Below are 21,156 nucleotides of genomic sequence, written 5' to 3'. Positions count from 1 at the left end.
TTTTAAAACGGTGCTCTACCTTGTTCTGTTTTCTTCGGCACAAACTTCGCAAAAATGTGTTTTGTTAAAATTAAAATGTATTTAAAAGCGATAAAAAGTAAAGCAGGGTAATTTGTTGATCATGTTGTTGGAACAACATTGAGTTGTGCTGCTCCTTCTCTGAGAAGGGTCTCCAGGTATTTCTCAAACCTAAAATAAGGACACGGAAAGGATGAACCACGTCCCAACGATAACTGAATGCATTTGTGTGCTGATGTGACTCACCTGTCACTTTCAATTGCTTCTTTTTTAATTTGTGAGCGCAGATTCACCGCTTTGTTCGTGGTGACTTGGGTGTCGCTTTCTTCTTCTATCCAACTCACTTCATGGTTCGTCTACACAGTAGTTTGTATTCAATTTTTATTTATTTTTTCTAATTACACACACAACGTTGAGTAAAACGTAGTTGAGTGTTGACATGAAAGATGCATTTACCTTATTTTTGCTCCGGTGCAAGATGCTCTGTAGGTTGTGTGTGGCTCCCATTTCTTGTGAATGGAAGCTCTCATTCAGGTTTATCGTGTCAAGTCTACGGCAAAATAAATATAGTTAATGCCACCAGCGCGTCAAAGCTATTAATCGAATGCTGGCAGATTTGACAAGACTTGATGCTGACAGGAAGTGTTAATGTGCTTAAGATGCATGAATCTGTTTCACGTTTTATAAACACTAACGATGTGAGAAGGCAACTTACTCTTTTTCTTCCATTTCATTAAATTCAACTTGATTAAAAATGACAAGAAACTTCTGAGGCAGAGAAACTTGATGCAAGTCTGTTCCAAAGTAAGCAACCAGCATGTTGCCTGTGTCAAAACATAAATAAGTCATTCCCTTGCAAACTAAACCATTTTAAAGTGTCAAAGCGAGTAATTTTACATATAAAAGGAGGATAAGATCTTTGTGATCTCATCCAGATGTCACAATAACTTCTTTAAGGTCCGACAAAACTCAACCAACCTTCCTCAGAGTTGTAAATGACGTCACGAAAGCTCGTGCTGGCGATCGCATTTACTACTTTTTCCCAAGGGAAGTGAAGAACGAAATCTTCACAATCTTCTATGAGTTGGGAATGAATAAAATCCACGATGCTGGCGTCTAATGTCATTGCTAGTGCTGTGTGGTTTGGAAGCATTTGAAGGCAATACTTCAACACTTTGCTTTGAATGTCACTTAATGAATCTACGAGAATACGGCAATGATAACCAAACTACAGTTACCAACGAATGCGAAAAAGTAATAGTGGTAATAACGCTAAATTGTTCCAAAAGTAGATTAGATTAAAAGTGTTTAAAATACCCAATAAAGGCAACTTACCACTGTCATCGAAATCTGGGAATGTGGGTAACTTGAGTTTTGCACAAACTGAGTTTATTTTGTCGAATTGCGCTGGCGTGTTCCACTCAGCATCAGGTTGCTGTTTGAACCCTCCGACTGGAAAGAAACAAAACATAGAAACATTCAATTAAAATACTCCAACACAAAAGTAAACTACATCCTCGGTGAGATTACAAACCATGGGATTGTAATTCAGCCATAGGCCAGGAAACATCAACCAAATCAGTGTTTGTTAAAACGTCGCGTATCCCGTCTATAACACCGTTGTACATTTCAATGATTTCCTGTGGAGCCTGGAATATATCTTGGTCAGCATTCAGCATATCAATGATGACAGACATTACACAGAAATCACAACATTCGATTCAAGATAAATTGGTTGCTTTGGAATTAAACCCGTGGATTCAAAATTGCAACCGTAATCATAATCAAAATCCTAGGATGTTATTTATATGCACGGCAGTTACAAAGAGTTACTGCTCGAAATTATCCCCAAAGGTTGCAACAACGTGGTCACCACACAAACGAACTAACCAAGTTATACAAGTTCTGCTGTCTGCGGAGGGCTATGTGCCTGTGCAGTGGAGTGATATATTTGAACGACAATTCCTCTTCCAGAACGTCACGCATGATTGAACAGGAAACGTCAGGGTATTGAGGATAGCTTGACACCAGCCATCTCACCTCATCCTTGAGCTGAAAACAATCGTTGCCTTACAACGTGATCCTGTGTAATTTCATTGCAATAATTTTACCATAGACGAATTTTTCATGAAATCATTTTCCATCAATTCGAGCAGTTTGCAGGAAGAGAAGTGATCAGAATATTGGTCCATGATCAAAGCTGGAAATGAAATGTCTGACGTGGTTATTCATCTCTGCATATCTGTTGTTATAGCTGCTAAGCTATTCTCAATACCTTTTATAACGTCATAACCTTCAGACCCCAAAGTGACAATCAGAATCGGAATTTGAGGATTATTAGGTTTATGATGAAACAAATTCTTCAAATTTTTCTGCAAAATTACAAATCTTCATATTACAAAAGCAGAGCAATAGAACACTAAACAAATCAAATAAATGCTAAGACAGTGGACACAGTTCGTAAGTTGATAAAACTTGATCAACATCAATGATTGGTTCATCACCAGAATAAGTCTCCCGTCGTTCACACTCGACAGAAACAAAATTAATCCTGAAGTTCCCATGATGTCTGACCTAGAGGCGACCCCATCTTGTAGGTTCTGACAAATAAGATGAAAAAAATCAAGATTTCATCGAATCAAGCTTGAAATAATTTGCGACGCTTACCTTGCACGACACACAAACTCTACAACGCTCCAAGTGGTCAAAGTCTTTAACGCAATCAAAATCTTGCAAAAATACGACGCTGGATTTAACGTCAGGAGAGTTTCTTGTGCGAAATCCAAGTTTATGTTGGAGCCATGCCAAATGTGCCCTTCATAAAATCAACAAACACTAATTTTAAACGACACAAGAAAATTACATGCCATGAGTTCTACGTAAAATCTTGAACGTTAAACCCTATTCGGTCATATGCAGTGTTCCTAGTTACCCATCTGATGGTCCCATGCAGACCAGACCAACTTTCCAGAGTTTAAACCCTTGTCCGCGATCATCACCTGGAGTGGAAGGCAGGGCAGCATTTACGAGACCAATCAATGGCAACCGATTGAAGCATGCCGCCTGGTGGCTAGTGATCCGTTCATTGACCAACGTTTGGTTCTCTACATGCTGTGCGAGAAGTCTATGCGACAAGTCAAAAGTTTAATACGAGCACTTCACTAACTACTCTCGGACCAAAGTGACAAGGTGCTGGATTGGTAAAAGTGACAATAACATGATTTCAACAACCGTTATATGAGTCCAGTATCAAGCAAACTACACAACTGAATGTGACACATACACCGATGGCGGCTGAAGTGAGAGTTTGAAGTTGTTTCGTTTATCAATCGGAAAACTTCTTCTTCGATCAATCCCACCACCCACATGATATGGCAGCAGAGAGCGCACTTGGTCTCGAAAGTTCCGAGCGATAGGAGCACTCGGAAATGTCTGGCAGGCAAGTCTATATTCCTGCAAGCTTTTCAATATTTCTCTCCACCTGTTGCATATCAAGACAATGCGCAAAAATGAAAAAATGATTTCCGTTGATTGCAACATACAAAGAAATGTTCTATTTCATTTGATTGCAAATGTTTGCTTTCTGAAGCATCGCACAGGTAGTCAGGACATTACATCAGTCCAGCACACAAAGTTGCTTTCTTATCGCACAGGTAGTCGTCGAAGATTATGCAAAATACTCACTTTTGAAATCTGATGACTGAACGTCTTGTATGAACTTGCTTGAATATTTTATTGTGCTTTTTCTTTCTTTCTGACTTAATGACATTTGATGAAATATCAGTTAAATTTTCATGCAATGCTGTTTTGATGAAGTCATCAGTGATGACATCAGAATAGTAATTTAACTTCTCGTCTCTGAACAAAGAAGAATGGTTGAGTTCAACGCACCAGTGTGCAGATGGCAGCAGAGTTAAGCATTGATTCCATGACAACAAACATCAACATCAAACCTATAAACACTGGTGGAGATTTGTCGGACGTCGGTTTTGACAAAATCGAGCACGAGAGCGTCCGCGATGAGAAGAATCGATCGAGATATCGCTTCTTGCTCCTCCTTTTTCCTTCGCATTTCCTCTCTTCTTTTTCTTTCCTCTTCCTCTGCTTGTTCCTTGCGCCTCCTTGCTTCCTCAGCTGACTTCCTTGCTCTTTCTTCTGCTTCTGCCAGCTCCCTGTAAAATATTTGCACCGTGAATGGATGACTCATGGACATGCACATTTGTTATGTCGCTGTTTCTTGTTCATTCTGTATTAATTTATTGACTTTTTAACCTTTTAACTCTTAGTGGTTAGTTGGTTGGGAAATAGCTGAATGGAAAACCGATTAAATTATTGCCGCAATCATTTTTCAATAACATCAACTTTACTCACACTTCGCGTTGAATTTTTTCTTCAACTAGAACAGTGGACACCATTTTTTTCATCTCGCTTTGAATGAATTCGTTGAAAACATCGTTGGACACGTCACTGGTTGCTAGAACCTGCTGTGTAGCTCTGAACACCTGAGGACAGCAATAATCACTACAGCACAAGACGAAAAGTGTGAGTTTTTGCGGTAACATGGAAATCAAACAACACAAGTTGAGGAGGTGATGAGACAAACTCACCTCATTGGCAACGCTAAGCACTGATTGGTCAATCACTTCGAAAATAACCGATTTTGTAAGAAGCTTCACAGTCTGTAAAATTACAGCTTAAATAAATTATATGTTGTCTAAACTGCGTTAATTGTTCAGTTTCCTGTGCATTTACATCGTTGCTGATGCCTTTGCTTTCAAGTTTCCTGACCATTGCAACAGTCGACGATTCTTCACCTTTGCTGGGCGCCAGCAATGAAGTATGTGGCCCGATGTATCTGCAAGAGAAGATTATTTCGACGCAACGTCTTGCACATGCATACCATGTATAATTGTACATGCAATTACACATAGTGTAGAACCATAGGTAGAATTTCTTACTCTCCATCTTCGTTGAAGCTTGACGTGGGAACGTGCAGATCTGCTGAAGGGTTGTGATTATGCGCGATGATTTCTCCAAGACAAAATCCATTCATTTTTGACGATATTTCTTTCGATCGGAAAATTGAAACTGAGCCTTCTGGGTCGTAAGTTTCGTTGCGAAATAGTTCAAGGCACCTGGTATGTTATGTTTCTTACTTTCAGTTAAAATAATGAGAAACAACAGATATTCAACGAAGATTTACCCATTGCTTAAGGTTATCACATGGTTTGCACAGAATTCGTTCAACTCCATGTAATCATTGAAGTGTAACATTCTGATGACATCATCAACCGGTAAAACTGCTGTTCCTTTCGATGTTTTGTAAGCTTTTGCCAAAATCATAATCGCTTTTCTCCGCACCTTTAACGGGAAGAAGAAAAATAGCAACTTACGATAATAAAATATTTTAACTGGATCGATGACACATCATTTATGATGAGGCAAATACTGCAGGATTGTATCCACTGCGAAAGATATCTGTTACCTGCATGAAATATCGATGGAGCAGGGAAGCTTGCAAGTAAGTTGCGTGCCGAAGTACGTTAAAGAAACGGGAGAAGTTATTGCTATGAACTGCTGAGAATGCTGCGACGGCCAGTTTGATATCGTCGGAAGATCGGATATCCATCTTCATATTCTGCAGCTCTCTGACCAAGAACATAACCATCAACATCTCATGACCTCATTGTTTGAAATGGTTGTAAAATCATCTGCTTACCTCAGCACATCAGCACTTTTGTTCACGTTGAGCAAAATATGGTAGCCTCGGAACTCAGTTTCATTGGGAAGATATGCGTCAGGCGCTGGACGGACAAATGACGAAAACGTTTTCAAAAAAATCAACTTTACCGCTTTCTATTATTGCAAAGCTTTAACATACGAACAAAATCTGAAATCAAACTCTCAGCAAATGAATTTTCGTAAGATATTGGGACATCTCACCCGTACCATGTATTCTTATGTCATCGTACATGTCCAACACAGTCTTCATCGTTTTTTCCAAATTTTCGTTGTTGATCTTTGGGTCAAAGTTGAGGCGGTCAGTCTCACAGAGTTCATGGGCACAGCAGATATGAAACCTGCAACAACATTGAATGAATGAATGGTTGGTCTGTTTGTGTCGGCACCAGTGTACGGATAAATGCACATTTTATTTTCTCAGTCAAAAGCCAAATTTACCTGGCACATTCCTCCATTATTCCAACCGACACGAAATCATTGGTTTGTTGGATGGAAATTTCCTTTCGAACAGCTCGAGTACGATTCCATAAGAAGTCATACCTTTAATAAATATTTTGCTTGAAAAAATATCTGCATGTCAAAGTTAAAAGTAAAACACAGGGCTGCCAACGAATAAACAAGAGAAATGTTTAACTGACCAATCAGAGACTCGATCGTGGTCGACGTTCTTCATAACATGGGTAAGTAAGTAATCCATTGTTATTCGAAGTACGTGGGGAGGGCGGAGTTCATGGGGTAATGCTTCTTCCTGGCAGAACAGACATTCATCAACACAATATTGCTGCACCACATGCATAATGCAGACTAGTCACTGTGTTACCTGGTCAGCAGATGAACGGCTGTATTCTTTCACCACCAACATATGGTTCATTTTCCTGTTTGAATCCCATTCATAAGGGGAAAGGAGATTATTATGCTGCCTCAGATAACGCTCCTTCTCTGTTGAAAGAAATGCACAAGGAGTAAGAAATATTGAACCCGTATAAACTGCAAACTTCATCAAATCATCCAGCAAAACTAATCACCCGGACACATATCGGGACACGTTCCCTGCACGATCGAAGCTTTAGTCCAGTCCGATTCCTTTATGACTCGTGATCGGAAAACTTTGTCGATTTTTTCCAAGACCGCAAGTTTTTCAGCGTCAGATTTGCCGGATACTGAACTAGAATTGATACAAAGACATCTAATAAAAATTCTAGATACATCGTTGAAATATTAACTTTGACAGCAAGTAACTTTAGGAGTACAAGCTCTCTCATCAATGGGAGTTCTAACCTGAGCATTTTAACATTGCTTGGTAGGGCTTGAAATGGAAAACTTAATTTCATCTCACTTGTCGCTGCAGGTTTCTTTGTGGTGGCTTGCATCAACTAAAACAACTAACTCTGTCAAAACACTGACTTGAACTAAAATTTCCGTTGTTATAAAAAGAAATTGGTCAAACCTTTGGAGGCCCAGGCTTAGTGGTTGCTTGGTCTAGTTGCTGAAGTTGACCTGAGAACAAGTTGTGAATTATTTCAATGTAAATATGATGACAACTTACAAAATGGTGCTGTATGATCTTTTATCTTTATAAGCTTAGTATTCTACCTTCCACTCTGTCTGTGGAAGTCGGCCGCTTCTTTTGAAAATAAATGTGAATGTTTTTTCCCTGTAAAGTCTGAAAAAGATTTCGGTTTTGTAATTATTTGGCAATTCTTTTAACAACTGAATTCAGTTTGCAGGTATAATAACAATCCATCCATCTATACATAAAATGACCAAGTTTGATTCAATGTTGTTATAACGCAACAAAATAAGACTTCATGGAATCTCTACCTTTCCTTTATCCTTGGCAGCAGCAGCAGCTTGCGTAGTGGAGAACCTGATCGTTGCCGAGTTTTTCTGGATATTGCAAATAACTCGTTTGACGTCACCGAACCTGAGCAAGAAGGATTCATTTCACTGACATGGAGATATTTGTCGCGGTTTGTTTATCATTTAACTGAACCTTTTGAAATGTTTTCGCAAAATATCTTCTTTATTCAATTTTTCCGGAACCGTCGTGCAAATCAAGGTCGACGATTTGGGACCCGATGAGTCAAACGACGATATTGATGCAGAGGATCGTCTTCGCCCAAATATAGCAGCAGCTGGACACAAAATTAAACTTAAACAAGTCCGATGTTTACCGCATAAAATCAATGCAGTATTGACCAAACACTTACCTTGTGGTGGGGAGATTTGATGTGCTTGTGTCAGGCCTATCCGTTTTTCTCTGCTCGGTCGAGATGTTGCTGCAACGTGTGACATTGCTTTACCGAACAAACCTGACCAAAAAGTTTATCGAATTAAACATCGTTTTGTCAGGAAATGAACTTCAATTGCTGCTGCATCCGACATTTGAAAATGGGTTCGTTCAAAGAAGTTTTAAAACTTATCCAGTACCTCTTGCGACTTGTTCATGAGCAGGACGTTTCCCTTGCACATTTCTACTCCCAGCATCAAGCTGCTCTTCTGCTTGTCCTAAAGCAATTGAACTCGATCACAATTTACTGCTGTAGGTGACTTTTATTAATTGTTGTCTTACTCCAGATAAAATGAAATAGTTTGTATTGTCAAAAGCAACTTACCAAACTCAGCATCCAATGATCTTTTTCTTCCACTTGTAATTAAGCTTTTTAATGGACCTGCTGGATAATAAATAAAATAAGTATATACCATACTGTATATAATAGATGTGATAGATTTAAACTACATGTAAAAATAGAACACTCGAAAAAAACACCACCAGTTGTATAAATCCAGACTATAGACTGTGCGAGTGTGGACAGTACAATTTTTGATCAAAATGAGCACATGCGACTAAAACCGACTTTTTGCAAACTTTTCATTGAGGGGCAAATAAATGTTAACTTTTGCAAAAAAAAAACAAACTAACTTCTTCTGCAACCACAGAGAAGAATCATTTGCGCAAACTATACATGTATATGTGCAGTTTTTTGCATATTTTACACACCTAATATCTTACAATTTCATTATTGTATTCACATACAGATGAAACTTTCATACCCTGAAATGGAGAAGTTGATAATCCTGAAGTTAAGCCACCAAAAGACTCAGACGATGTCGCAAAACTGGATTTCGCAATGTTGCCTTTTGGAAGCTGAAATGCTTCAAATGAAGTAGGCCCCGGCGGTGAAACTTGACTTCCATAAGGTGGTGGAGTTTTAGCCGGTTTAAACAAGCCAGCTGGTTTGCTGCTCTCCGAAAACTGACCAAATACAGATGGATGAGTGGTTGGTGTTGGAAAGAGCCCGGGCGTTGCAGGGAATTTTCCCGATTTGTCCATGATTTTATGAAAGTATGTGATGTGAATTTATCAGAAATACAAATCTCATTCAATTATTTAATCAAATATTCCTGGAGCTCCAGCACAATTCTTGTAATAGAATTTTAAATGGCGTCAGAGCCAAGTTGTAAGAATACTGCAATCTAATCGAGATAAGAACAAAAATGTTATAAAATAAAGTTATTATTTATATACAGGCTGACTGCTGCTGTTATAAAATCAAATGAAATATTGAAGAAGGATCTCACTAGACTTTAAACCATGCTTCAAGCTCCCTCAGGGTTATGTTTGGGCCTGATTATTATTATTATCCAGGCCAAAATTACCAACTAATCGCCAATTTGCTATTAAGTGCGCAACTGGGCTTCCTGGTTCAGGTTGACCGGGGCTTACGAGCAAGATAATACTTTACTAAAGTTTACTTTTACGATAACAATACGCCTCCTGTGGCAATATAGCCCACCGGTCCTACATATTAGAATTGAAAAAAGTTGAACTATGTACAACAGCATTTTAAGCTCAAACGTGCCTTTGCATTAATGCATTTAGAAATAACAACAGGGGCTGTTGTTGAATTTGCCCAAAATATTACAACTTGCAAGAGTTTGAGATTTGAAATATCAGGAGCCTATAAAATGGTCACGTCATACCACAAAGAGAAAAACATAACTAGTCAAGGCAGCTGGTAAAAATACTTTTTTCAAGACAATCACACATACAGCCGCACTAAGACAACGACAGATACAAGACGTTTAAGAGTTATACTATGGTTGCCACCAGGCATAATAACATCAAATACAAGGCCCAACTGGTGAAATACAGAACTTTATTGCATTTTCTATGAGATTCTGTATTTCACCAGTTGAGCCTTGTATTTGATGTTTATGAGTTAAACTACAAATGTTGTTGCGTGCAGCATGGGGCTTCCCGAACTCACTTGAAAAAGAGTTATGTCATTGCATCGTTAAGTTATGATTTTATGAATGAATGCACCTCACCCGTCCCAAAGTTGCGTAAAATGTCTTCAAACTTTTTACATAACATTTTAGGTAGCTACGTTGTGTTTGTTAATCCAAAGGAAAAAGTTTCCTTTCTCTCTTCTTCTTTCACTGGCATTTGCGATTAGCCGTTAGCAGGAGGTTAGTTGCCAAAGTCGCTTAATGGCAAGATACATTGTTCACACAGACACAGGCACTGATTGTGAACGTACAAGCATAAAACTTTTAAGCATCCTGCAGTTAGACTGCGATTAGTGCACCTATTTCAAAATGGCCAAGATGACAGAAAGCTGTGTAAAACGTTCATTGTTTGCCAAGACCACTGTACACTACAGGCATCAGACAGGTGCTAACATCGTTGCTTTGGTCCAAAGACATTGTAACAATAGTGTAGCCTTGCAACGCATCAAATCCAGTGCTTATCTGGTCCCTACTTATGTCAGGTTCGGTATCTGTGCAAACCTTTCGTCATTGTAATGGCAATATCATGAGCTATGTTGCTTAGACTACACAAGGACTACATAACACGGTTAAGACCTTGCTGCTCATTTCTCGATACCATTTGTTGGTGAGCATATTTCGGGAGTTATCTTTCTACAACGATGTTGACACTTCATGCTTTTCGATCCCTACAGTCAATGGCGAAAAAGGTTGAATGATACGATACATTTCGATATATTAAAATGGTGTAAAATCTGCTTGAAAAATATATTACTGTGACATATTGACAGAATGTTATCAATGAAAAGAAGCAGTTAACTGTTACAAGACTTCAAAAATCCACAACGAATTGGTCTTTTAGGACAAAGTCAAATTGAATTCCCTTGAATGACTTTCCTATAATGTTTGTTATAATGGTGATGCAAGGAACCATGGCCTACTTGTCCGATGACATGGTACCACTTGCCGTATTACACATTTTAGCATGTAAAAGATTGTAGTTAATGCTATTATTAATGCACAAACATTTGTACATGAACCTCCTTCAGTCCCAGGATGAATATTCAGATACAAAAATATGAAATTTAAGTTAAAAGTAGAGCACTTCAAATATATGTATTTTGGTTTGGTTAATTGTGATATCTCTCCATCTTAGTTTAAACTAACTTGGGTGGCACAAGTTTATGTGATTTTTTTATTTTCAGCAATATTTTCTACTTAAATATTGTTTCATTTTGAATTTGTTTGAGCAGCTTCTATTGCTTTGATTAAAACTCGATTGCAAATACATTTCACACATTTTAACTGTTATTTTAGGCTTACATTTTATCTTTGTGTGCTATATGTTAAGATTTATATTATGCTGAGTTTTAATTTGGTGCTGACACATTAATAGGTTAATTAGGAAATGCAAGGGGGTAAGCATTGATGCTTTCTGGCGATTCTTGCTTCTTTATTAAATTCAAATCTCTGAAATGTCAATTTTTTACCAAATCATCGCAGCATGTGGATTCATTATTTTCGTTGTGTCACCATTCTTGACATACGTCTTCCGTTCTGTAGTTATTGTCATCTATCACAGGATAAAACACCAATTTTTTCCTCCAAATCGACATGATTTATTGAAGGAGCATTACTACTCAGGTGAAGACATCAGTTGTAATTGTATTAAATGATTGCAATAAGTCATACATACAGTGCATGTTACGATATGTAATGGAACCTTGCTTAACGATCACTCAGTGAAGCAACCATTTTTTAAATCCTTGTACTATTTTTCTGTATTTTTATGTGCATTTGCATCTCGTTAAGGCAACTGCCGTTCTTCGTAGATCAATACCACTTCTTTATTGGATCTTACTGATAGGTTTTCATTGCTTTGGAAATACAAATAGTGGTTTCAATAAATCTATTGTGACTGAATGTTGGTGAAGCTGCTAACGTACGGATGTCATTTAAATTTAAGTATAGTTAATGATGATTTTTAAGTCTCTACTACCAGGGTAGTTTGCTAGCATAGCACATAAAACGATCTTGGTAGTGGTGATTTCCCCTTCAGTTAAGCTTGGCAATGCTGCATAAGACCATATCTTGGGAACGAAACCCAGTTTGATTATTGGAGCGTTTTATGTCCGTCCTATAAAATGTTTACATTACCAGGGTTCCATTGGTTGTGTTTTTTGTGAAGTTTGCCATTGTATTAATGTTTGAGGGTTTTGTCACATTTTTGTTGTAACTGCAGCAATATGCAGTAAAACAATATTTTAAAACATTTTGTGTAATTTAACAGGTGTCGTTTTACCATCGGATATTGACCTGTACTTTCACATGAACAATTCAAGATATGCACGAGAAGCAGATTTTGCCAGATTGTCGTTTTACAGCAAATGTGGCCTCACACGACGCTTTTTCCAAAAATACAGAATGATGATGGCTGCCAACACCATTCGCTTTCGTAAATCTCTTGAAATATTTCAACTTTTTAAAATAAGAACTCAGGTAAGTCAATGGCTGGTACTAGTGGCATTTTAAGGTTCTCCTGATCAACACGTATAATGGTGCTTGTATAACAATGTAATGATGCAAAGTTAAGTCTACCTTCACTTCGAATGACTGCTGCCTTGTGTTTATAGTTGGTTTACTGGGACCAAGACAGCCTCTATGTTGAACAACGTTATGTTACAAAATACAAGAACATAAAAGAATTTGTTTATTGCATCGCACTCATCAAAATGAAAATTGTTAACGGAAACACTGCAGATTTCTTTAATGATTTTTTGTCGGAACTTCCAAACGTACCAAAGCCAAGTGAAGAATTGAAATTATTTATGGCCGGTATTGAAGCATCAAGTAATTCACTAAAAGTGGAAAAAAAATCAGATTGATCTAGAGATGTGTCATTTCAAAATTGCTTTCCAATAATAGCGTGTTGCTTATGAGTAGAATCTTTCAAACAAATGTTATTTATTTTACTAGAAAATTTATGTGTTTTTCCCAATTGCTTTAGACATTATTTCTATTTGTCAATAAATAACTCCTGGTGCAATACAAATACGGTATACACGGAATTGAAGTAGGCTTACCATAATTTTGTGGCTTCCAAGCGGGACGCTTTCGACATATGACGTCACAATAACATTTTTATCGAATAAAATGAAATAAATAAGAAACAAGATCACGAATTTTTCTTCAAGAATGTACCGGTACGCTACATAGCAAAAATAATAATAAGAATATGCTAATGTTCGTGTATGGCTTCTATGCGGTATGCCTATGCTGGCTGACTGAATGCCAAACCGGGACGTTTGGCCGACCAATCGGGACGCCGGGACAAGACGTTAAAAAGGGGGACTGTCCCGGGTAAAACGGGACGTATTGTAAGCCTAAATTGAAGTGATGTAGGAAGTTAAAAGAATATGTCTACAATTACATGTTAAGCTACCATATTGGTTTCATCAAGGTGATATTATAGGAAAAACTTTGAGAGTAAGATTAGTTATTGCGCGCTGAGTGGTTTAATTAACGTCACGCCTGAAAAATAGTGAGAACACAACACATCGCTGTCATGACTCATAACAGCATTCACAGATTGGCATCACGATTAGCTAGAACTTGTTTCCGGTATGCAATAGATGGTATTAATAAGAAATGTAGGTAGGCACTGACCAGTTCAGGCAGAAATATTCGTGGAACATGTTGCTTAGTGAAGAGTTTAGATTTTATTTTTTTTGAACCGTTACAATTTGGAAACTAAGTGGAGCGTACTGCAGATGTAATGGTAAAATTTCATGAAAGTACAATTAATTTGTTTAGGACAGGTCTAGGGTAGATTGCACATAACAATAGCAAAGCTGTTTCATCTGTGATTTCCCCAAAACACCGTCAAGCTATGGCACTGTCTTCGAGTAACAAGGTGTTGCTTATGATAATTCCTGCTCTTTCCTTTCTGACCGCATATTTTGTCAAATGCTTTGTACAACTTGAGCCGCTCCAACAGATTTTACTCATACTTGCTGTGCTCGTTTCTCTGTCATCCGCCAGTCTCATCAATGTCGTTCGTAATTTCCTCATTGTGACGTTTTACCTCATTAAGTACAAATTGAAAGCACCAAACACACGCGATGCACTGAAGGAACACAGCTATTCAGGTAATTTTTGTCAATTAAATGACCTAAGTTATAAACCAGTGACCAGCCAGATTCGATCGAACTGAGGGTTGTAGGTCAGGACATACGTCATACGTGAATGATGCGGGTTTGTTTTATATTTTTACGAAAAGTTCGTTGAACGCATTTGCACGAAACCTGCGAGATTAACTGTCTCCGAAAAGTTAACGAACCACCATTGTAAACAATTTATATCTTGGTAATGAGTCTTTATGTCGCTTTCCACTGATCTTTCGCATTCTTTAATTTTCAACGTAAACAAAATACTGAAATGGTGTAAATTTTTCCATCTCAATGAAATAAATGTACTTATAGAAGCTAACTCTTAACTCAAACACTGCGAAATGAGGTAGGCCTACAGACTTAGGTCACTGTATTACACAAATATGACTGTAATTGATGATGATCATTTGATTGCAGGCATTGTAATGCCGTCTGACATCGACATACTTGGGCACATGAACAATTCTAGATACCTGCTAAAAGCCGACTACGCCCGCACCTACTACTTCGCTCACTTCGGTAAAACCAAAGACTACGTCAGGACCGGGCATTTTCCCCTGGTCACAGCAAGCACGGTGCGCTATCGTAAGTCCTTGGAGATCTTTCAACCATTCAAAATTAAAACCAAGGTAAGCTCAATATCAAACTTTGAAAACTTGTTGACTATGATTATGATAATGAAGTGATGGTTTGCGACTTGAAAATTCTTCCGCAGTTGGTTCACTGGGATGACGAGAGCATTTATCTGGAACAACGTTACGTTGCAAGATTTAAGGATATCGAAGACTTTGTGTACTGCATTGTGCTGCTTAAAATGAAAATATACAAGGGGGGTCTAAAAGAACTGATTGGACAACTTCCTGAGCTGGAAGGGGAAAAACCGACTCAAACGGACGAGTTAAAGTCGTTTATAGCATACATAGAAGCATCAAGCAACACATTAAGAAACGAAAGAAAAACCGAATGAAAACACGACGTGATAAGTGCAAATAAATAACCGCAGTTTGAATCAAGCACCAAATCTTTTTTGTTTAGCCAAGAACATAATTATTTATTCTTCGATGAACCAAGATGGCTTCCACCTTTGAATGAAGCCGGAGTTGTATGGGAAGAAGCTTCTGGTGTTTTGTCTGGGAATGGAAGGCCACACCAATCAGGGAGCTTTCTATTATGCTGTAACAATATGCTCTTTGTGACCATTTAATTATAATTTACATGAAGTTAGATTGAATACCTTTTGTTACCTCAAAATGAATTGCACACCATTTTTCGTTCAAAAATTTCTTACAACTATAACTAGCTTGAATTATTCTGTAGTAAGCTTTTATATCTATTAGAAATTAGGCAACTACTTTCCACATATTATAGCAGAGATTTTTCTTGTCTTTTACTGAATTGCACACAATTATTTTCCAAAACAACTTTATATGTAATCAGTTAAAACATTACTTTCCACATACTGTAATATTTTTTAAAACAGTATTTTATGTTAGTCAAGAAAAACTTAATACACAGTCAATGTAATGCAATGAACCTGGTTAAAATATTCTTTTGTGACAAGCCTGTGTTGAAAGCTTTCCAACGATGCGAAAATAGATGCTCCGAGCCATGACACAAGGTTGGCTGGGACTGGTGGGTTGTGGACACGGAATTCGCACTGAGACAACTTTTAGGAAAAGAGAACTTAGTTAATATTAAGTTGGTGCAAATACTTTTGTCATTAAAGAATTAGAATTGAATTATGATAAATTCATTCACACCTTTGACCGGTACTTCTCCTCACTTTCCGCAAATTCTTTCAGCTCAAATAACAGTCTGTGACGAAATCCCGGTAATAAACTTGTCCCACCTAGATATATGCAGTCATTGCTTAGAATCTCAGTAAACATGAAACTGTCGTAAGATGTCACTGGAGCTATGACGTACCGATCACAAGCAAATTTTGAGCGAGTTCCTTGCGTGATACGACAGGGCACTGCAGTAAAGAGTCCAAAACCATCGTTGAAATAGAAGTGTCATCGTTGTCCTGCGAATGTTAACAAGAGATTATTATTGAACGAAAAAACTACAACCATTTTTGAAGACAGATCAGTTTGGTGGGACTCTACCTGCTCGAACAAAACTTCTGCCACCTCTTCACGAACAGAACCAGGTATAATCAGTCGAGTAACTCCATCTAGTGGATAAACCATGTCGGATAGTGCTGGGCTTGGTTTAGTAATTTCCTGCTCAGATGTAGAATCCCCAACGTTTTTCTGCGTGAACAGCGGAGACATCATTATGCAAAGTAAATGTAGCATAATAAGGTTCGTATTATAGAAGTAATTGATTGCATGATTGCAAAAGTCAGAAGAAAGAAAAGATAAAAAAGTAACTTCCAACCTTCCTCCACTCAGCCAACTTCCCTGCATGGATCAGCTTGGCCCTCTCATACTGTGTCACAAAACAAGCTTTTACCTGCGAGTGCAATAAGATCAAATGAAGTTTCAAAACAAGGATAAATGGAACAGTATGTTACTATTGTGGTGGTGGTTAAGTGATTCACACCACCCATTGTTAAAGATAGGCAGTAAGGCGAAGAGAAGCTTGTGTGAAAATTTCACTTGTTGTGCAGAGTTGAGACTAGATTTAGAAGACACACTCAGACTAGATTTAGTAAAAACTTACAAACTAGCGTAAACATGAAACTGAGAAAAATAAGATTAAAGGTCTGATATATCAGGTAGAATAGCGACAACCTACTTTAATGTCCTCCAGAACACGCTCACTCAAGCGTGAAGTCACAGACTTAGCAGCTTCATCATGAACTTGAATCTTGCCTTTCTCCGATATCTCCTTCATGATTTCATCTTGAATGCCAGAACCTCCGAGCTATGACAGAAGAATAATTAGAGGCATGGGTGGCTGACGACTTTTTTGTTTACTTTTATATTACGTAATAAATTGTTTTATCAATTACATTTTGCCAGCTATTAACAGTTTCTAATCGCTAAGGAAAGGGAAATAATTATTTATTTACGACATGCTCAATGCTTCTGTTCGTACCGGGGCAGATTGCCATGCCCACAATATCGGAGTGCCCTCTATAACAGGCAGAACAATAGTTTCGTTGTATGCACAGTCCACCACCAGGCCGGTTCCCATGGCAACTGTGAAGCAAGCCAGCAGATGGTGCGGGGCGAATACAAGAGCTGCAACCTGTGAAAAGCAGAAATTAAATAATTGTTTCGATGCAGACGGAAGAATAAACTTATGGGTTAGAGAGGTACAAAAATAATAGTTGAAAAAACTTACCTCAAACTGGTGGAACAAGACTTCGGCAATTACTTCACGAATCTTTGTCGGGTTTAAAAGCGATTCACATAACAGCACTCTTTGATGCTTTGGGTTGATTTGCAAAATTTTGAAAAAGACTTTTTCTAAAAATTTGCTGATACTCTGTTTGAGTGTTGCGCAGTGGAGATGTTGAGATATACACGAACGATCGCTCTTCAAAATATAAGTTAACGGTCCACCTGAATTAAAAGTAGATTTGCGTAGAAAAAATGCCACCTGTAAGCATGTTATACTAAGAGGAAAAAAACGATGGAACTACACAGGTAAAAGGTTAATTTTTATATCAAAACATTCGTAACAAAACGAGTTTTTACGCACCAACTTTTTGTATGGCTGTCGGTATAACAGCCCTAGGTTCCGGTTCACCAGCAAAGCCCAGCTTGGTGTAAGTTTCACCAATATCAAGAACAATGGGGTTTCCCCCACCAAACACCATGCCTAGCTTTTTATAAGACATCTCGAAACAATCTTATGCCTACAAGCTGATGATGTAAAAATGTAAACAATTCAACAACCGACAAATTTGTGCCACCAGGGCAACAGCAATTCAACAGAGCCACATCAGGTGCTAATTACATTTTAGCCCAGTACCAGTGGTTTTCAAGTTAGGAGTAGATCACATGACCTTTGGAAAGCAAGAAAAATTTTTAAAACATCTTTTTGAGTGAAATCAGAAACAGTCAAAACTTTATTTGCAAAGACTGCAATAGACCTTTACATGCTGCGACCAGTCATACAAAAACAGCAAATTTTGCTTTCACCCATAATTTTTATCAATTCATTTCGTTACTTATCCATGATATGTTATATTATAAATCATTTTGCTCATCAATGTTTAAAAATGAAGAGCTGCTGATAAGAGAAGAAAACGAGTTAACATTTTTGTCAATTGCAAAAAGTTCGAGGGAAGCGAGCAAATGTTTTATTTCATGTGTAACATGATGTGAGCAAAAAGATACGGATAAATAAGTTTCTGCTCATGAGGTTGTTGTTTAACTTCATTTTTGACCAGTCTGTCCACTAATTTTGCAACTGCATGTAATTATTGGAAGCTGTTATGTAAATTATATTTGTCTCATTAAATTCTATTATACTCATCAGGAATTGCAAATTATAGAACACCTTCTGCTAAATCATTAAACCATACCATACCATATATAAGCCATAACTAGTATCTCAGCCGAGAACAAATATAGATTATGCAGGGAACTAGGGAGGATTTACACTAATTTTTTATATATTGGTGTTGTAGAGGTTGCTAGTTTGTCGAGGTTGTTGGAATGCAGAGGTTGATGCCGACAGATGCAGATGTAGAGTTTATCGATCTTATCTTACGTTATTGACTTTAGTTAACCTACTACATTAATATCTGACTCTATTGTTGCGCGCGGTTAGAATTCTCTAACCTTATTGACAGCCGAACTTTCTTATTATTTTATAACAAGTACCGTTTGCCAGAAAAGGCTTTTATTGTATAGGTGCTGTACACTTTCTCAATATTACGCATAACCAGAAGTATAGCAAAACCACTGCTATTAAGATGTCTATTGATTTGCAATCACCACGACTACCGTAGTACGGTATTACATCTGTCTATAACTTTACGTCTGCGCGATCTCGCACAGAAGTTCGAGCTTATAAAACATTGTGCGATGTGCCGGAAATATATGACAAAAAAGGCATGAACATTTCAAAGCGTGTGAACGAGAAAAACAGTGCGTTTGCAATGCAATTTACATTCGGTTAAAGCTGGAAACAGTTTCTTGGAAGCGACTTGGTAACGTACTAAAAGGAGTTTTCACACGAAGTTATTCAGAGCAAGTTTTCAAATATTCCAACGATAATTGCAGTGTTTATGAAAGCTAGTTCATTAACTCAAATAAGTAACTGGAAAACACATTTCCAAGAATGATGTGGCGGAACTGAAAGTTTAAAAACTCCAATTGTTAACTGGAAAACACATTTCCAAGAATGACGTAATGGTATTACAAAAGCCACCCAGGCCGCCACAGTGTAAAGATAAAAAAGTTTGGCGTGCAATGATGAGTTTCGTTCTTGTAGATACCACGACAACTTCCATTATTTTCACCAATTGAAATTTGAATTATAGGCCTAGCCAAGACTCGTCTGTTTGTATTGTACTAATATGTTTTTCGCCACTGATCGAGTCTATAATGTAGCCTATATAACTTGTATACTTGCAGTATACGCGCCACGCTTAGGACATTTTCCTTTTAAATTTTTATTTTTCTCCAAATTTCAGATTTTACATTCTTGCGTTAGGCTACTTTTTTTTGTATGCCCTAGCGTTTTCTACTTTCTTGGCTCCTATAATACCGACTAGGCTACCTCGCTTTAGATTCCGTCCATCAGTTCGTATGAATAAAGTTTTACCAGTTTTTCATCTGGTTGTCATTCTGCTGATAGCTCTTGCAATGCCGAGATGTTCACGCAGCCTGCGACAACATATGGAGTCAGACAGGCTACAGCCTACGTCACTTCATATCAGCATTTCGCAACCATCGCAGACGGACACAAGCCAATAGGCTACATGGAATTAATACGGTTACTAAAACATGTAAAACACCGTATAACAGCAAGCATCGTTCCAATGCCAAACAACACTGGTCAATCTTCATGTAGCCAAGTTTAATCTAGCAGTCCGCAAAATGGTACATAGGCTCGTAAAACCTTGAGGTCCCAAGCTACCTGAGGTAATTACAAACAAGTAGGGGTCGTTCTGCCATTAATTGTAAACTGCGAAAAGACCTTTTTTATTTTAGATTCAAAATAATTTTATGACTACGCCGTTGTATGAAAACTGCCTAGCATAGAAGACGAAACTGTTTGCGATCAGATAGAGCGATGGCAACACGTCTTTCAAAAACAGTTTGCAAAGGAATACTTAAGAGACATGACTGAAAAACAATATCATTTTTTATGTAAAAACGTCCTTGTTAGAAATTAAAAAACTAAATAAATGTTTGAAATAAATATTTGTAAACACAAGCAAGTCAACTTTATTTAAAAACTTGTGATATATTTTATTTATAAACTCGGGATCCAGACAACACAAAGTGCAATCGTGTACAGGAACAATCCTTTCTTTTTATTACGAGTCGACATTGTTTTGAACAAAATACTTACCATAATGAATAGTTAATTACAAATGAAATGCGCCCCACATAGCCTAATGGTACATCCGTTGTAGATCCGGTGCCTTGCAATTTCCAGTTTCCAATGAGAATGTTGACCGTTCTTTATCGCTAAGTGTGGTTGAAACGTAAAATTATTTCTACCACCAAAGGTCTGTCAGAAGAATAGACATCGGAAATTAAAGCAAAGTTAAAGTTATCAATGTTTTTAGTCAAATAATAGAAAATAGAAATCAAAGTTTTTGGTGCAGGATGTAATCACACATGATTTGCGCGTATCTTGAAATTCTTGAACATGTATAGAATTAAATTATATTTACCAAAAAAAGGTTTAATTTTGTAATGAGCTTTCATGGTAAGCGTGGTAATATTGTAATTAATTGTATTTGTACTATTATGTACAGTGGGACCTCGTTAATCCGGACCCCGAACAACCGGAATCCCCGCTATCCGACACAAAACTG

The 21,156-nt window shown here is 37.6% G+C and overlaps 4 protein-coding genes across 6 annotated transcripts; 2 read left to right on the top strand and 2 right to left on the bottom strand.

Moving 5' to 3' along the window:
• Positions 1–59: 59 nt before the first annotated feature.
• On the bottom strand, positions 60–9,236 carry LOC143468720 (germinal-center associated nuclear protein-like). 3 transcript variants are annotated; one of them, XM_076966077.1, is made up of 37 exons: positions 8,815–9,236; positions 8,376–8,435; positions 8,191–8,268; positions 7,971–8,072; positions 7,754–7,895; positions 7,582–7,684; positions 7,354–7,423; positions 7,208–7,257; positions 7,039–7,133; positions 6,786–6,925; positions 6,581–6,699; positions 6,399–6,508; positions 6,199–6,300; positions 5,962–6,098; positions 5,738–5,822; positions 5,504–5,666; positions 5,222–5,379; positions 4,977–5,153; positions 4,771–4,873; positions 4,626–4,697; positions 4,390–4,520; positions 3,972–4,190; positions 3,703–3,876; positions 3,302–3,499; positions 2,951–3,142; positions 2,686–2,833; positions 2,523–2,618; positions 2,294–2,390; positions 2,130–2,218; positions 1,909–2,070; positions 1,553–1,667; positions 1,354–1,470; positions 997–1,218; positions 734–842; positions 475–568; positions 265–374; positions 60–189 (listed from the first exon to the last, which is right to left on the bottom strand). In XM_076966077.1, the coding sequence occupies exons 1-37, from the start codon at positions 9,092–9,094 to the stop codon at positions 120–122; spliced, it is 4,689 nt and encodes a 1,562-aa protein (XP_076822192.1). In that variant the 5' UTR covers positions 9,095–9,236; the 3' UTR covers positions 60–119. The 3 variants fall into 3 exon arrangements, with proteins under 3 accessions (XP_076822192.1, XP_076822194.1, XP_076822193.1); XM_076966079.1 differs by having other exon boundaries at positions 5,968–6,098; XM_076966078.1 differs by having other exon boundaries at positions 8,376–8,432.
• Positions 9,237–10,037: 801 nt separating this feature from the next.
• Positions 10,038–13,084, top strand: LOC143468744 (protein THEM6-like). The gene is made up of 3 exons (XM_076966112.1): positions 10,038–11,676; positions 12,323–12,531; positions 12,666–13,084. Exons 1-3 carry the CDS (start codon positions 11,508–11,510, stop codon positions 12,915–12,917), a joined length of 630 nt encoding a protein of 209 aa, XP_076822227.1. The 5' UTR covers positions 10,038–11,507; the 3' UTR covers positions 12,918–13,084.
• A 646-nt stretch (positions 13,085–13,730) lies between these two features.
• On the top strand, positions 13,731–15,168 carry LOC143468743 (protein THEM6-like). Its single transcript, XM_076966111.1, has 3 exons — positions 13,731–14,180; positions 14,619–14,830; positions 14,917–15,168. The coding sequence occupies exons 1-3, from the start codon at positions 13,922–13,924 to the stop codon at positions 15,166–15,168; spliced, it is 723 nt and encodes a 240-aa protein (XP_076822226.1). The 5' UTR covers positions 13,731–13,921.
• On the bottom strand, positions 15,094–18,039 carry LOC143468736 (actin-related protein 10-like). Its single transcript, XM_076966105.1, has 10 exons — positions 17,856–18,039; positions 17,496–17,716; positions 17,247–17,399; positions 16,944–17,072; positions 16,584–16,658; positions 16,310–16,456; positions 16,128–16,227; positions 15,962–16,050; positions 15,736–15,867; positions 15,094–15,374 (listed from the first exon to the last, which is right to left on the bottom strand). The coding sequence occupies exons 1-10, from the start codon at positions 17,992–17,994 to the stop codon at positions 15,249–15,251; spliced, it is 1,311 nt and encodes a 436-aa protein (XP_076822220.1). The 5' UTR covers positions 17,995–18,039; the 3' UTR covers positions 15,094–15,248.
• Between the last annotated feature and the right edge of the window lie 3,117 nt (positions 18,040–21,156).

Source organism: Clavelina lepadiformis, chromosome 8 (assembly GCF_947623445.1).
Source record: "Clavelina lepadiformis chromosome 8, kaClaLepa1.1, whole genome shotgun sequence".
NCBI classification, from domain to species: domain Eukaryota; kingdom Metazoa; phylum Chordata; class Ascidiacea; order Aplousobranchia; family Clavelinidae; genus Clavelina; species Clavelina lepadiformis.
Note: the sequence above shows the minus strand (reverse complement) of the source record. Positions and strands in the feature narration are given on the sequence as shown.